The sequence below is a fragment of the Moschus berezovskii genome, chromosome 22 (genome assembly GCF_049115385.1).
Source record: "Moschus berezovskii isolate FMDL1 chromosome 22, NW_MosBer_1.0, whole genome shotgun sequence".
Lineage (NCBI taxonomy): Eukaryota > Metazoa > Chordata > Mammalia > Artiodactyla > Moschidae > Moschus > Moschus berezovskii.
Window position 1 is genome coordinate 18,597,738 of NC_142481.1, and position 16,912 is coordinate 18,614,649.

A 16,912-nucleotide genomic window follows, 5' to 3' on the forward strand; every position below is an offset into this window, starting at 1 on the left:
GGTGGTAATTCCATTTTACAGATGGGCAAACTGAGGCTTAGCGATGTTAGATTTGCTCAACATCACACAGATAATAAGAAGCAGAGTCATTTTCTAAACCCACATTTTCTGATTCCATGCCCCATAATAAGCAATGTCATGAGCACCGGTTAATACTCACAACTTACATCTCTAACAGTGAGATTATGAGGGTGAACCACTTGATATAAGGGGCACAGTCACTAATGAATACAAACAGGACAGGACTCATGTACACCCTGCCTGCCCCAGAGCACACAGTCAGCAACTGCAGTTCCTAGACATAGGCTGCAGGGTCTGTCAATCAGTGAGCATATCCCAAACCTGACTTTAATTCAGGGAGCATCAGAAGCATGTTTTTTCGCCCCCTCGAGGGGTGTGACAGTGGAACTAGTACTCTATCTCAGGTTTAAAATGGTCAAGCATTTGAAAACTGAATTCAGGGCTTTCTTCAACCACAGTCCTAGGCTCAGCTGCCAAGCACAGGTCTTTGCCTAGTCAGTCAAGTTCATCGATGTTAGACCACAGATTCTTTCCCCAAGGATGAATGTTAAAGAGCGTCTCTGGGCCTTGCTGATAAAATCTTTAAAAGCCAACACAGGAGAAAAAAATGCCTAACTATTCCATCTGAATTGGTGAATATCCTGAGAGAGAGGGACCACGGCAGTACATAAATTCCAGAAACAACAAATACTGTTCTGTGGAAAGAGCAAAATGTTAAGTCTACAGCCCTACATTTGGCAATCACATTTTAGGATTTACTTATAAGTCAGCAGTTTGAAACCCAGAATACAAGCATTGATTTTAAAACCCATCAACAGCACTTAGTTTCCAGTTTAGACTCTGAAAGGCTGTTTAGCCCATTATACACAAAAACATGGTAGTGTTCCAGCTATCCTAATCACATTTCAATGGGGAAAGTCAAGCCAAAATTCCAAAACACAACGAGAAATACTTCCCTTTCTCAGCCCAAATGGTCCACACTGGTCCCAGAAAAGCAGAAGGGACCGGCTAAGTGCTACTGCACCCAGTGGATTACGGAACTCCAAGTCCTCAAGGTTCGTTCATCCTTCTCTAGTTGTCCTGTCCTGGGCAACAAGGGCACTTGCTCTACTGGGTCGGAGTGGAAATGGCCCTGGAGGCCTAGTCTCCTCCAGCACTTGGGAGGCATGGCCTGAAGAAGAGCTCAGTAACGTTCATGTTAAAATAAGAGGCCTTGGCCTCATTTTTCAAACCACTATTGCCTGAAATTCTAAACAAAGCTGACGATGGTTGTGCCATTACAGGATGATAGCTGTAACAGTCTGGGCCTAATACTGTTCAGTTGTTTCAGAGAAGGCAGAGTCTCTAAGTGCTCTCTTGTCACATCCCTGCCCACCAGCAATCAAGCACACAGGGAGCTGAACTTGGTTCTTCACATAAAACAAACAAAAGTCACAGCTGTGTATCTGTGCATGTATACACAGTAGTCTGGAATGGCACACACCAACCCAGTTAACAGTGGTCTCTTCTGGGAAAAGGAATGGGATGGGGGAGTCGAGCAGTAGTGTTAAATTTTACTGCTTGAGTTTCTTTTGAGAAGTACATTCTTTTTAAAAAATATGCTTTATATATGATTTACATGTGTAATTTTAAAAAATACTCTAAACTATGACAAGCCATTTATAAAAACACTTCAAAATCATGCTTTCTCTGAATATATGCCATGACCATAGGAAAAAAATCAGAAAATAAAAAAATATACTTGGATAGGTTCAAAACAGAATGACCCAAGGAAGATATTACACACGTAACACATTTATACCAGCAGATTCAGCAATAGACCAAATCCAGTCCAATAGACAAGTCTACAAGGGAAAACTGGTTATCACATTCTTAAAGGGTTATTTTAAAAAAACCCAAAAAACAAAGAATTTGTGACAGATACAAATGTGGCCCATGCAGCCTAAAATTTACTATTTGCCCTCTACAGAAAAAATCTGAAGATGCCTAATGCCTGACTTAAACCAAGACTATTATGTCTTTTCAAAAATAATTTTAAATTTCTCTTGGAGGACTTCCCTGGTGGTTCAGTGGTTAAGAATCTGCAATGCAGGAGACATGCGTTTGATCCCTAGGTCCAAAAAGATCTCACACGCTATGGGGTAACTGAGTCCACGTGCCACAACTACTGAGCCCACACACCTCGAGCCCATGCTCCACAGCAAGAGAAGACACCGCAATGAGAAGTCGGCACACTGCAACTAGAGAGTAGCCCCCACTCGCCACAACTGGAGAAAACCTGTGCAGCAACGAAAACCCAGCACAGCCAAAAATAAATTAAAACAAAAAAATTCCTCATGGAAATGCTTTCCAAATCACAATATGTCTTTTAAACACAATAAAAGTGAGTCATAATACTTAATAGCTTAGCTTCTGTTCCCCCCAAACCCACAACAGCATAAATTAGCTTATTCAGCCACTGCAATCATCAGATTTGGTTCAGAAGACTGGTGATTTCTGAAAATCAAATACAACCCCGGGATGCTGAAAAAACATTCTCTCTCCGAGCATCCAGAAACCTAACCTCTGATGTGTTGCTAAAATGTACAAGGACACATGGAAAAATCAAACTCGGAAGAAATCTCCGAGCAACTAAAAATAATTTTTAAAATCTAGCAGTGAGGCGAACTTACCAGATGACAGTTTAACAATTATTTTCTAAATGAAGGAAGGACAAACATCATTTTATTCGGAATGAAATTCATATTCCAATTTTATAATCTAGAGCCCTGAAAAAGGGAGAGTATTTCATTTTGACTATTAAAGACCTAAGAAATGTCCTGAATAAGAATCAAATGCATCCTAATGTGAACAACTGTAAATTCAGAACTGGAAAAATACCTTTATCCTGTAGACCTTGCTACATTAAACCAACGGGTCTATATAATGACAATTCACAAATAAATCTTTATAATCACATTTAGAATTCTCAGTCCCTACTGTGTACTTTATCCCCTGGAGAAGGGAATGTCAACCCACTCCAGTATCTTGCCTGGGAGATCCCACGGACAGAGGAGCCTGGCAGTCTACAATACATGGGGTCGCAAGAGTTGGACATGACCAAGTGACTAGCACATCACATCACATCACAGTGTACTTTAACAGCCTGTTATTTGGAAATTAAGTTCCAAGTTGAAAATTTAAAGAAAATCTAGGCTAGTTTGTTTAAAAATCTTTTATCCTACTTAATTTTAAATGAAAGCAATTCAAAACCTGGCATGCAAAAAAAAAATTTTTTTTTCACAAGAACAGAGTATCAATGGAAAGAGGATGAAGACCATCATTTCAGCAATTTGAGAAAAAACTAAAACAGCCTTCTCACTCACCTCTGGAACACACTTACCAACCCAAGTATGACAGAGAAGATACTCTACCTCAATGTCCTGGAGACTGAATTCCTTCTGATCTGTCAAGTTCGCAGCCCCAGCACTGAGTTCCATGAGCATCTTGGCAATCTCGGGCTTGATGGCTGAAGTCAGCCGACTGGCTGCTTCCATGACATGCTCCTGCACATCTTTGAGCTGCATGGCTGCCTTGGAGTAGTGAGAGTTCCTGAACACAGTGCTGAAGAGATCTGTGAGGAAAGTACTGGCACGGCAGAAGACGTTGAGGGCGTCCAGGTACTTGGAGATGCCCTGCTGGATGTCAGCAATGGGAGTGGAGTGGGGCATGGCATGGTGGCAGCTGCCTGCAGCGGTCAGACTGCCCAGGGGGGTAGTGGTGGCTGTAGATGCCAGGGGAGCACTCAGTGCTCGGCCCAGCTCGGGCATTGGGTACTGCTGGTGCTGCTGTACCTTCTGCTTGGACCCGCCAAGCAGGAAGCGCCGCTTGTAGTCCATTTTACTGTCCTGGGCACTGCAGCAATACATGCGGGAAGGGGACTGTCCCAGTGACCGGGAGAGAGTTAGGGTTCTAATTTCTTATTTTTTTTCTTCCTAAAACCGTGGCTAGGTATAAAAATAGTGGAGTTCTGCAAATCTAAGTTTTAAAAAAGGCATTTCCATGAGGCAGGTGACCATGTGATCCAATGTCGACGTGAAAAGGACAAGAAGTTTATATAGTTAATATTTTCAGTGGAGGCAGGACCTCTGACAAAAAATAAGTGTCCAAAATGCTATATAAGAATTGTTAGCATTCCACCCTCTTAATAAAAAGATATGGTTGCTGAGAAAAATGTTTACTGAGAACTGCTTTGCAAGAATATTTTGATACTTGTATTTACAATGGCAGAAAAATAACTTAACTTTAAAAAATGTAATATAATGTATCTTCAATATACCAGAAAAGTTAGAACCCAAAAACCCACAAGCTGATCAACAGCAATTTAAAAAGCAGTACAGAATCACTTCACACTAAGTCCTTAGGAAGGAAGATCAAATCTGCAGAATTTTGACAGAGCCTGCCTGCCAAATCCATTTACCTGTAAAGCTTCTTCTCAATGCAAAAATTTCCAAATTTCCTTTAATATTTTCTGAAAACAAGTTTTTGTTTTCAAAAAAAAAATGGCATTTGTTATTATAAGTCTTCTTTCCTTTTGTTTGCTGAGGTAGCGGTTTCCTTGTAACATTAGTAAGAGGTGCTTCCAGACTGGATTGGCCCTCAGTTGTAAAGTCTGAAGCAAGAATGCACAGATGTATTTGTAAGGCTTCTAAGTCATTTCCTGTGAGGGGGGAAAATAAGACAGAATTAGGAGAGTTATAGGACAGTGAGTAATTCTGGAACATTAACTCCTGAAACGCTATCCACAAAGGTGGGTTCCAAACAAATAAGAAACCTTATAAAAGAGTAGAACTACGATATGATGACGGTTAGAAAATTCCTCAAGTTGTAGTACAAAAATAACACAACAAAAAATGTTTGACTCCACACAAACCGCTTCAAAGTTCAGGCTGACAAGTGACACATCGCGCGGGGCCTGGAGTAATGTTTGTGTTTGGCATTCCCTTGTTTTTTCCTCAAAGAGCTCACAAATCCACAAGAGGATTAGAAAGTACCCGATTAGGACTGTTGACAAGTACAGCACTCACAAAACCTTAAGGGGGATTGGGAAATGGAGCGATGAGCAAAAGACTGAGAAAGCAAGAAGGCTGTTATGAAGAAAATGTTACTCTACTTTAAGGAGGTAGGCCATGATTGTATGAGAGGTTTTGATAAGTGCAAGAGTGATAGCCAGGGCTCATCAGGTGAAAGGACTACCAAAGCAAAGACCCTGAAGCAGGATGACTTTAGGTCTGTTCAGGATACCCAGGTCGGCCGAAGTGCAGCATCAGAAAGACAGAGCCTGGAGAGGTGAGTGGCTGGCAGGTATGCAGACAGCATGCTTCTCATCCTCATCCAGAATCAATTTCCCCTCCAGATGATCGAAGGAAACGCTAGGAGCTATGTCAGTTCCTACACCCTCGGGAGGCTTCTACACAACACCTGGCTCTGGATAGGTGCAAAAAGCAAGGTCTAAATATCTCTGGTTGTCATTTCTGAACGTACAATAGTGAAGCAGTGTGATTCTCCCTCCACAGCTAATTAGGTTTACACTTGCCTTAACGATCTGCTCTCTCAAACATAACAATAGTTCAAATATATTTTACTGAATGACATATGTAGTCTACATGATGTCTGTATATAGCTAGGTCTGCTGCTGCTGCTGCTGCTGCTAACTCACTTTAGTCGTGTCCCACCAGGCTCCCCTGTCCCTGGGATTCTCCAGGCAAGAACACTGGAGTGGGTTGCCATTTCCTTCTCCAATGTGTGAAAGTGAAAAGTGAAAGTGAAGTCACTCAGTCATGTCCAACCCTTAGCGACCCCACGGACTGCAGCCTACCAGGCTCCTCCATCCATGGGATTTTCCAGGCAAGAGTACTGGAGTGGCTTGCCATTGCCTTCTCCGATAGCTAGGTCAACTTATTGATAACTAGATTTTCTTTCTTTCCACTCTGCTTTTTTGGTAGATAAAAATAAATACGTCATACCATGACATCACCGATTCAATGCACATGAGTTTGAGCAAATTCCAGGAGACAGTGGAAGACACAGAAGCCTGGCGTGCTGCAGTCCAAGGGGTCACAGAGTCAGACACGATCGAGTGACTAAACAACAACCACTTTTCATTCATTATAGCCAATTACCATGCTTCCTTTATGATTCTACAATTCCATTAGGAACCCAGGAAGGTAGACAGGTTTAAGAGCAAGAGATGAGAAAAGTGTTGTGAATATAAACACATAACTCTTAAAGTACAACCCTAACCCGGCTAGCATATAAATCCAACTAAACTGGCACTGTTCGTAGCTCTGTGTTCAAGAGAATTTTGACTCTTAAAAACTCTCAAAAACTTTTCAAGAAATGAGATGTCAAACAACTATATGTAAGAAATAAGTTCCCAAATGTTCATTTTTCAAACTCACTACATACAATAAGGCGATCGTATCTATCCCCACTCAAGTGTTCCACTGTTACCAATGTGGCTGCACAAATTCAGAAACACTCAGCAGGAGTGCTGAAGGATGGAAGGCTGCTCGCACAGAAACTGTGTTCTGTGAAAGAAAACTCACCTTGAACTGGCCACAGTGAGTGTCCTGAAAAGCCCCGAGGAACACCTTTCTTTGTTGTGTGTTGCACACTGGTATTCCTGGCTCTGAGAGTCCACCCCCATTCCTCTGCCAGATGATTCAAGAAGGTCAAGTAAGGCCCACACACTCACTTAATTTTTTAATAAACATCATAAACACTAAACTTTTTACCACTTTACATGCTTTCAAAAATGAAACTGGTAATGCTTAAAAATATACTACTTCACCACATTCATCTGCAAATTCAATGCAGTCTCTATCAAAATTTGAACCTTTTCCACAGAAATAGGCAAGCTGACCCTAAAATGCAGATGGAAGTGCAAGAGACACAAGATAACCTACCAAGTACTGAAAACAAGACATCAGAGGACTCACACTTCCTAATTTGAAAACCCAGGTGTAAAGCTACAGTAATAAAGGCAGCAGAGCACCAGCATAAGGAAAGACACATATATGTAAATGGAATGTGAGTGAGAGTTTGGAGTAAACCTAGACACCTATGGTCAGCTAATTTTAGACAAGGGCACAAAACCATTCCGTTAAAAAAGAAGTCTTTTCAATAAATGACGATGGGACAACTAGATATCCTCATGTAGAAAAATATATAAATAAGAACCCCTCTCTTATAAACAAAAAAGTAACTCAAAATGGAACAAAGACCTCAATGTCAGAACTAAAACTTTTAAAGCTCTTAAAAGAAAATATAGGTGCAAATTTTTGTGATCTTAGATTAGGCAATGGTTTCTTGGACAAGATATCTTAAAACACAAACAATAAAAGAAAAAATAGATAAGCTGGATTTCATCAAAACTAAAAACATTTGTGCATCAAAGGTTACTACCAAGGTGAAAACACAGCCCACAGCATGGGCAAAAATAATGGAAAATTATGTATCTGTTAAGGGTCTAGTATCCAGAATATAAAAAGAACTTTAAATTTTTTTTAAAAAAGTCAAATAACCGATTAAAATGTGGGAAAACTATATGAACAGATGTTTCTTGAAAAACATACAACTGGCTAATAACCAAATGAAATGATGCCCAACATGGATAATCACTAGGGAAAAAGAAATAAATCACAGTAAGCTATCACTTCACAAATGCTAGCGTGACTACAGTAAAAACAAACAAAAAACAAAACAGAAAGTAAGTGTGGGTGAGAATGTGAAGAAACCAGAACCCTCCTAAATTGCTGGTGAGAATGTGAAATGATGCTGCAACTGTGAAAAACAGTTAGGCAGTGCCTCAAAATCTTAAACAGAGAGTTGCCATTAAGACCAAGCAATTCTACTCTTAAGCATATACCCAAGAAAACTGAAAAACATCAGTTCATTAAAAAAAAAAAATTACAGATGAATGTTCCATAGCATCATTATTCATAATAGCTCAAATGTGGAACAACCCAAGTCTATCAACTGATGAATGAATAAACAAAATGTGGTACAGCCATCAGTTCAGTTCAGTTCAGTCGCTCAGTCGTGTCCGACTCTTTGAGACCCCATGAATCACAGCACGCCAGGCCTCCCTGTCCATCACCAACTCCCGGAGTTCACTCAAACTCATGTCCACAGAGTTGGTGATGCCATCCAGCCATCTCATTCTCTGTCGTCCCCGTCTCCTCCCACCCCCAATCCTTCCTAGCATCAAACTCTTTTCCAGTGAGTCAACTCGTTGCATGAGGTAGCCAAAGTATTGGAGTTTCAGCTTTAGCATCAGTCCTTCCAATGAACACCCAGGACTGATCTCCTCTAGAATGGACTGGTTGGATACAACGGTATATTATTCAACCACAAAAAATGAATGAAACATTGATAAATGCTTGGAGAAGGAAATGGCAACCCACTCCAGTATTCTTGCCTGGAAAATTCCATGGACAGAGGACCCTGGCTGGCTACAGTCCATAGGGTCGCAAAGAGTTGGCCACAACTGAGTGACCGAGCACACAGATAAATGCTACAGTGTGACTGAACCTCGAAGACATTATGGTAAGAAAAAGAAGCCAGAAATAGAAGGCCAGATAGTGTGAGATTCCACTGAAACAAAACATTCATATAAATCAAATGCAAAGAGACAGAAAAAAGTATATCAGTAGTTGCCAGGACTTAAGGAGAGGAAGGATATGGGGAGTGGTTATCAATTAATACAGCTTTTTTTTTTTTTTTGAGGTGATAAAGACATTCTAGAATTAGGTGGTGGTGACGATTGCACAACTATACTTCAAGTTTAAAAAAATAGTAAAATCATTAAAAAGGAAAAAAGAATTAAAGAAAAATATGAGAAGGATGTCTCAGAAAATTCAGAATACTAATAAGAGATACTAAAAAAACACAGAACCAAACAAATTCTGGAGTTGAAAAAAACAATAACTGATATAAAAAAATTAACTAATGGCTCAACTGCATATGTGAAGAGGAATCAGTGAAACTAAAGATTAACCAATTGAGATTATCTAGACTGAGAAACAGGAAGAAAAAAGTCTCAGAGACTGTGGGACACCATCAAGCATATCAGCATCACAGAAGGAGAAGAGAGGGAGAAAGGCACAAAAAAAGTATTTGAAGAAATCAGTTCAGTTCAGGAGTTCAGTCGTGTCTGACTCTTTGCAACCCCGTGGACTGCAGGCTTCCCTGTCCATCACCAACTCCCAGAGCTTGCTCAAACTCATGTCCATCAAGTCGGTGATGCCATCCAACCATCTCATCCTCTGTCATCCCCTTCTCCTGCCTTCAATCTTTCCCAGCATCAGGGTCTTTTCCAAGAAGTCAGTTCTTCGCATCAGGTGGCCAAAGTATTGGAGTTTCAGTTTTAGCATCAGTCCTTCCAATGAATATTCAGGACTGATTTCCTTCAGGATGGACTGATTTGATCTCCCTGCAGTCCAGGGGACTCTCAGGAGTCTTCTCCAACACCACAGTTCAAAAGCATCAATTCTTCGGCGCTCAGCTTTCTTTATAGTCCAACTCTCACATCCAGACAGGACTACTGGAAAAACCATAGCTTTGACTAGGCAGACCTCTGTTGGCAAAATAATGGCTCTGCTTTTCAATATGCTGTCTAGGTTGGTCATAGCTTTTCTTCCAAGGAGCAAGCATCTTTTAATTTCATGGCTGCAGTCACTATCTGAAGTGATTTTGGAGTCCCCAAAATAAAATCTCTCACTGTTTCCATCGTTTCCCCATCTATTTGCCACAAAGTGATGGGAGCGGATACCATGATCTTAGTTTTCTGAGTGTTGAGTTTTAAGCCAGCTTTTTCACTCTCCTCTTTCACTTTCATCAAGACGCTCTTTAGTTCTTCTTCACTTTCTGCCATAAGGGTGGTGTAATCTGCATATATGAGGCTATTTGTATTTCTCCTGGCAATCTAGATTCCAGCTTGTGCTTCATGCAGCCCAGTGTTTCTCATGATGTATTCTGCATATAAGTTAAATAAGCATGGTGATAATACATAGCCTTGATGTACTCCTTTCCCGATATGGAACCAGTCTGTTGTTCCATGTCCAGTTAGTTCTGTTACTTCTTGACCTGCATACACAGATTTCTCAGGAAGGAGGTAACGTGGTCAGGTATTCCCATCTCTTTCAGAATTTTTCACAGTTTTTTGTGATCCACACAGTCAAAGGCTTTTTAGCATAGTGAATAAAGCATATGTTTTTGTGGAACTCTTGCTTTTTCTATGATCCAACAGATGTTGGCAATTTGATCTCTGGTTCCTCTGCCTTTTCTAAATCCAGCTTGAACATCTGGAAGTTCACAGTTCACATACTGTTGAAGCTTGGCTTGGAGAATTTTGAGCATTACTTTGCTAGCGTGTGAGATGAGTGCAACTGTGTGGTAGTTTGAATATTCTTTGGCATTGCCTTTGTTTGGGATTGGAATGAAAACTGACCTCTCTGGTCCTGTGGCCACTGCTGAGTTTCCTTCACAGCATCATCTTTCAGGATTTGAAATAGCTCAACTGGAATTCCATCACCTCCACTGGCTTTCTTTGTAGTGATGCTTCCTAAGCCCACTTGACTTCGCATTCCAGGATGTCTGGCTCTAGGTGGATGATCACACCATCATGGTTATCTGGGTCACGACGGTCTTTTTTGTATAGTTCTTCTGTGTATTCTTGCCACCTCTTCTTATTATCTTCTGCTTCTGTTAGGTCCATACCATTTCTGTTCTTTATTGTGCCCATTTTTGCATGAAATGTTCCCTTGGTGTCTCTAATTTTCTTTATGATATCTCTTGTCTTTCCCATTCTATTGCTTTCTTCTATTTCTTTGCACTGATCACTGAGGAAGGCTTTCTTATCTCTCTGTGCTATTCTCTGGAACTCTGCATTCAAATGGGTATTTCTTTCCTTTCTCCTTTACTTTTAGCTTCTCTTCTTTTTTCAGCTATTTGTAAGGCCTCCTCAGACAATCTTTTTGCATTTATTTTTCTTGGGGATGGTCTTGATCACTGCCTCCTGTACACAATGTCACAAACCTATGTCCATAGTTCTTCAGGCACTCTATCAGATCTAATCCCTTGAATCTATTTGTATATACTTCCATTGTATAATCATAAGGAATCTGATTTAGATCATACCTGAATGGTCGAATGGTTTTCCCTACTTTATTCAATTTAAGTCTGAATTTAAAGAAATAAATTTCCCAAATTTCTCAAATTTGATAAAAAGCACATCAATCTATACATTTATGAAGCTCAACAAACTCCAAGTAGGATAAACTAAAAAGAAAAAAAAAATTCAGTCTAGACACATTATAATCCAATGCTGAAAGCGAAAGAGAGACTCTTGAAAGCAACAAAAGAAAAACAACTCATCACATACAGTTGACTCTGTAGTTATGTAAAGTTATCGCTTCTCGACCTTTTGGCTAAGATCAAGTGTAGTTATGTAAAGTTGCTATGAACACTGAATTAGCAAATACTAAATCAGAATCAAGATTGCCGGGAGAAATATCAATAACCTCAGATATGCAGATGACACTACCCTTATGGCAGAAAGTGAAGAGGAACTCAAAAGCCTCTTGATCAAAGTGAAAGAGGAGAGTGAAAAGGTTGGCTTGAAGCTCAACATTCAGAAAACAAAGATCATGGCATCTGGTCCCATCACTTCATGGGAAATAGATGGAAAAACAGTGGAAACAGTGTCAGACTTTGTTTTTTTGGGCTCCAAAATCACTGCAGATGCTGATTGCAGCCATGAAATTAAAAGACGCTTGCTCCTTGGAAGGAAAGTTATGACCAACCTTCATAGTATATTAAAAAGCAGAGACATTACTTTGCCAACCAAGGTCCGTCTAGTCAAGGCAATGGTTTTTCCCGTGGTCATGTATGGATGTGAGAGTTGGACTGTCAAGAAAGCTGATCGCCGAAGAATCGATGCTTTTGAACTGTGGTGTTGGAGAAGACTCTTGAGAGTCCCTTATACTGCAAGGAGATCCAACCAGTCCATTCTAAAGGAGATCAATCCTGGGTGTTCATTGGAGGGACTGATGCTAAAGCTGAAACTCCAATACTTTGGCCACCTCATGCGACGAGTTGACTCACTGGAAAAGACTCTGATGCTGGGAAAGGTTGGGGGTGGGAGGAGAAGGGGACGACGGAGAATGAGATGGCTGGATGGCATCACCGACTCTGTGGACATGAGTTTGAGTGTACTCCGGGAGTTGGTGATGGACAGGGAGGCCTGGCGTGCTGTGATTCATGGGGTCGCGGAGAGTCGGACACAACTGAGCGACTGAACTGAACTGAACTGAACTGAAATCAGTATTCCTAGAAGACATGCAAAGTTAAGATCCTGTAAATGTCTGGTCAAAACACTTTCACCAACCAATTAACATATAACCTTGCTTTTTAATGTTTCTATTTAAAGATACCTTAGTTAACATATATTGTTGATTCATTAACATTGAATTCACAGGCAATAGCACTATCAGTTCAGTTCAAGGCAATAGCACTATAACTCATGTCTAATCAAGCTCATCAAACACATGGATTTTCTCCATTAGGTACATCACAGCCTTCCTGGACTTAAGAACACTAGAGAGCACTTCAGCAATATACTTAGGGGCCATTTTAAACAGTGAAACTGCCAACAAAAAGTATAAAAATGCAAAAAACGTGGCACTAAAGAGACTATGAAAAGAATACTTGTTTATAGTCTGAGAGCTGAAATGAGGAGGCAGACTGTCACCCTGTTCAACCCCAACTGGGGGTGTGCATGTTGGGCAATTCAAATTTTTTGCCACTTTGCACATGTCTACAACTGACCACAAGAGCTCTGCAAGTATTTATTTTATGTTGCAAATAAATTTTAGCCACTAAGCTAATCTGCAAACACAGGATCTGAGATTTGTGAGAATCTATGTGAGGATCAACTATGTATATAATACTACTTCAAACACTTGTATTCCCAACATAATGGGGTACTCCTCTTCTTAAAAATATAATATACAAAAACATCAATCTATGAAACAAATAATCACAGGGTTACTGACCATCTTAAAAGATACACAGAAGCTCCTTTAAGTAGTGAACCCCAGAATATATTTAATGTAACAATTCAACTACTTCATTATGTACAACCTTTCAGGATTTCATCGTGATTTTAAAAGGCTCAAGCCTATATATTTAAGGTATAATCTACCTGATAAATTAGAAGTACATAATTTATAGAGACAAATTTATGCTTTAAGAGAACAAGTATAGACTTGCCTGGTGGTGCAGTGGATAAGAATCCATTTGCCAGTGCAGGGGACACAAGTTCAATCCCTGGTCCAGAAAAATTCCCATGCTGCAGAGCAACTAAGCCCGTGCACCACAAATACTGAATCCATGCTCCAGGGCCCGTGAGCTGCAACTACTGAGTCCGTGTGCCATAACTGCTTAAGCCCGTGTGCCTAGAGCCTGTGCTCCTCAACAAGAGAGGACACCACAGTGAGAAGCCCGAGCACCACAACCAGAGACCTGCCGCAAATAGAGAAAACCCAAGAAAAGCAACGGAGACCCAGCACAGCCAAGAAATAAATTAATTTTTGAAAAAGAGAGACAACAATTACATTTGGAGAATCACCGACTCCTTTTTTCCCCCTTCTTCTGCTGCTGCTGCTAAGTCGCTTCAGTCGTGTCCGACTCTGTGAGACCCCATAGATGGAAGCCCACCAGGCTCCCCAGTCCCTGGGATTCTCCTTCCCCCTTCTAGAATCCATTATTTTTAAAATAAAATTTGTAAACACTAAACAAGCAGAGGAACTGTTATTATTCATTATACTTTTTATTTTAGTGCTAAGCTCATGGTGAACATTTTTATAAAAATGCCAATGGATATTACAACTGCTTAAAGAACAACTTACAAGTTAAAATATACATTAATATCTCACTGACTGGTTTGCATATAGCTGCAGTGTTCTTGCCTGGAGAATCCCAGGGACGGGGGAGCCTGGTGGGTTTCCGTCTATGGGGTCACACAGAGTCGGACACGACTGAAGTGACTTAGCAGCAGCAGCAGCAGCTTCATCAAAGATGATTACTTCAATCAAAAAGACAAACAATAACAAGTGTTGGCGAGAATGCAGAGAAACTGGAACCCTCATACATTGCTGGTAGGATTCTAAAAAGTATAGCACTTTGGGAAACAGTTTGGCAGCTCCTCAAAATAAGCACAGTGTTACCACATGACCCAGCAATTCCACTCCAATGTATATATTCAAGAGACGAAAAACTCACAAAAAACCTACACATCGATGTTCACAGCAGCCTTATTCAAAATAATCAAAAAAAAAGAAACAACACAAATCTCTTATCAACTGATGCATGAATAAACAAAATGTGGCACAGATATACAATGGAACATTAAATATATATTATGCACATATAAAGGAATGAAGTACTGATACATGCTATTATAAAAAATGGACAAATTTTGAGAACACTGTACTAAGTGCAAGAGAAGCCAGACACAAGACATTACATATTATATACACTGACTGATACATAATGCCCAGAATAGGAAGATCCATAGAAACAAGTAGATTTATGGAATGGAGAGTCACTGCTAATGAATATAGGGTTTCTTTTCAGAGTAATAACAAGGCTTTGAAGTTAGACAGTGTGATTGTTGAACAACTCTGAATATACTATAACACATACGGTATGTGAATTATATCTCAAGGCTGTTATTTTCCCCATGTAACTTCTCATTTAACAGCAAAAGGTACATAATAAAAAATAAGTTTGGGGGACTTCCCTTGCATGGCAGTGATTAAGACTCCAAGCTCAGGACTTCTCTGGTGACTCAGTGATAAAGAATCCACATGCCAACGCAGGAGACATGCGTTTGATCCCTGATCCAGGAAGATCCCACACGCCCTGGAGCAACAAAGTCTCTTCACCACAACTACTGTGCCTGTGCTCTAGAGCCCATGTGCTGCAACTACTGAAGCCTATGTGCCCTAGAGCCTGTGCTCCTCAACAAGAGAAGCCACTGTCATGAGAAGCCTGTGTATCACAACTGGAGAGTAGCTCCCACTCTCCACAGCTAGAGAAAAGCCCGTGCAGCAACGAAGTCTCAGGACAACCAAAAATAAATAAATAAATAAAATTTTAAAGTGACAAAAATCTACATTTAAAAAAACGATTCCAAGCTCCCAATGCAGGGGGCATGGGTTCGATCCCTCGTCGGGGAACTAAGATCCTGCATGCCACAACCAAAAAAAAAAAAAGTTTTCCAGGGATACCTTTCAATTCAGATGAAGGAAAAAGATCTCAAGGTACTAAATGTCCTGCACTAGACCGCATAGTACCTGCATCTTTACTCCCAGAACTCTAAATGCATATGGAAGTATTCTATTCAGCACTATCCTTGTTAAGCTATGCTACAGGAACAAATCCTGAAAGAAGTGGCCTAACCTAAGATGATTTATTTCTTGCTCACATAACATTCAATGAGGGTCTGGCAGCCCTTCAGCTTGTAGGGACATCACTGGAACTTGTACTTTCCACAGTCACCTTAGCACAAGAAAAGAAACCCATATCCACTCTTCACTGCCACCCAATATAATGACACACATCATTTCCCAATATAAGTGACACACATCACTTCCCAACCTAAGTGGCACATGTCACTTCCCTTTGGTCAGAATTAGTCACATGTGCTAATGTAACTGCAAGATAAACTGGGAAATGTAGGGGGACACATGGAATATTAGCTAAGCAATACAGTTGGCCACAGTTAGCCCCCCAACCCGTCAGTTGGCCACCCAGCCCAGTTGTGGCTTGCAGTTTTTACCAGATGATGAAAAGCAATTCTGATTCCACAGAGTAGAGACTATTTTGCAATTTGGTGTCCCTACAACTGCTGTCTAGAGGCCAGGTGATTGTCACATAGGCTGCTCTAGGACGCGGCTCTCTGTTGTGTGTATGTATGCAGAGTGGGGGAGTAGAAGGAGGTGGGGAGGGAAAGGTCACAGATTCCTTTTAGAAATTGATGACAAAACACTCCATAGTGAAACATGTATCCAAAACACTAGAGTTTTCCTTCAGTTTTGGATTTGGAGTCCCAGATGAAGAACCACCTGCTGTTCACACTCTCCCGTGCTTCCCTTCCCTTCCCTTCCCTACATAGAGCTGGAGGCAGCAGATGACATCATCAAAACTGCATTTAGGGTTGGTCCAGCAGATAACCAAACAGGGGAGGCCAAAGGCTCAAGTTAACACATTCCAGGGAACCAAAGAGAAATACACACTGGACCCTTTGTGATTACTTTTTAATTTGGTTGGTTGGCTTTTCATTGGCCATGCCATTTGGCTTGTGGGATCTTAGTTCTCTGGCCAAGGATTGAACCTGTGCCCCCTAAAGGGGAAGCACAGAGTCCCTAATCACTGAAGCACCAGGAAATCTCCATACTGGACCCTTTGAATCTATATCATGGCCTGTGCACCTATATTCTCAAGGTGTGGTCCTCAGGTCATGAGCATCATAATTGAATTGTTAAAGACCAAAGGTGCAGGACTTCCCTAGTAGTCCAGAGGTTAAGACTGCACGTGCCAAGGCAAGGGACACGAGTTCGATCCCTGGTTCAAGAAGATTCCACATGCCGAGGAGCAACTAAGCCCATGCACTGAAACTACTGAAGCCATGCGCCCTAGAGCCCCTGCTCCCCAAGAGAAGCCACTGCAATGAGAAGCTTGCGCACCACAACTAGAAAGCAGTCTCTGCTCACAACTAGAGAAAGCCCACATGCAGCAACAAAGCCCCAGCCCAGCCAAGAGGAAAAAAAAAAGAAGACCAAAG

At 40.9% G+C, this 16,912-nt stretch overlaps 1 protein-coding gene across 3 annotated transcripts in view; it reads right to left on the reverse strand.

Annotated features, from left to right (window-relative positions):
• Positions 1-16,912, reverse strand: part of GARRE1 (granule associated Rac and RHOG effector 1) — an 89,018-nt gene that overhangs the window by 51,882 nt on the left and 20,224 nt on the right. For 2 of the 3 annotated variants that reach the window (XM_055412297.2, XM_055412296.2), the window contains exon 2: positions 3,435-4,720. In XM_055412297.2, coding sequence (XP_055268272.2) covers positions 3,435-3,929 — 495 coding nt within the window. In that variant the 5' untranslated portion in view covers positions 3,930-4,720. Of the gene's footprint in view, positions 1-3,434; positions 12,111-16,912 lie in introns of those variants that run through there. The other variant, XM_055412295.2, reaches the window with a different exon arrangement.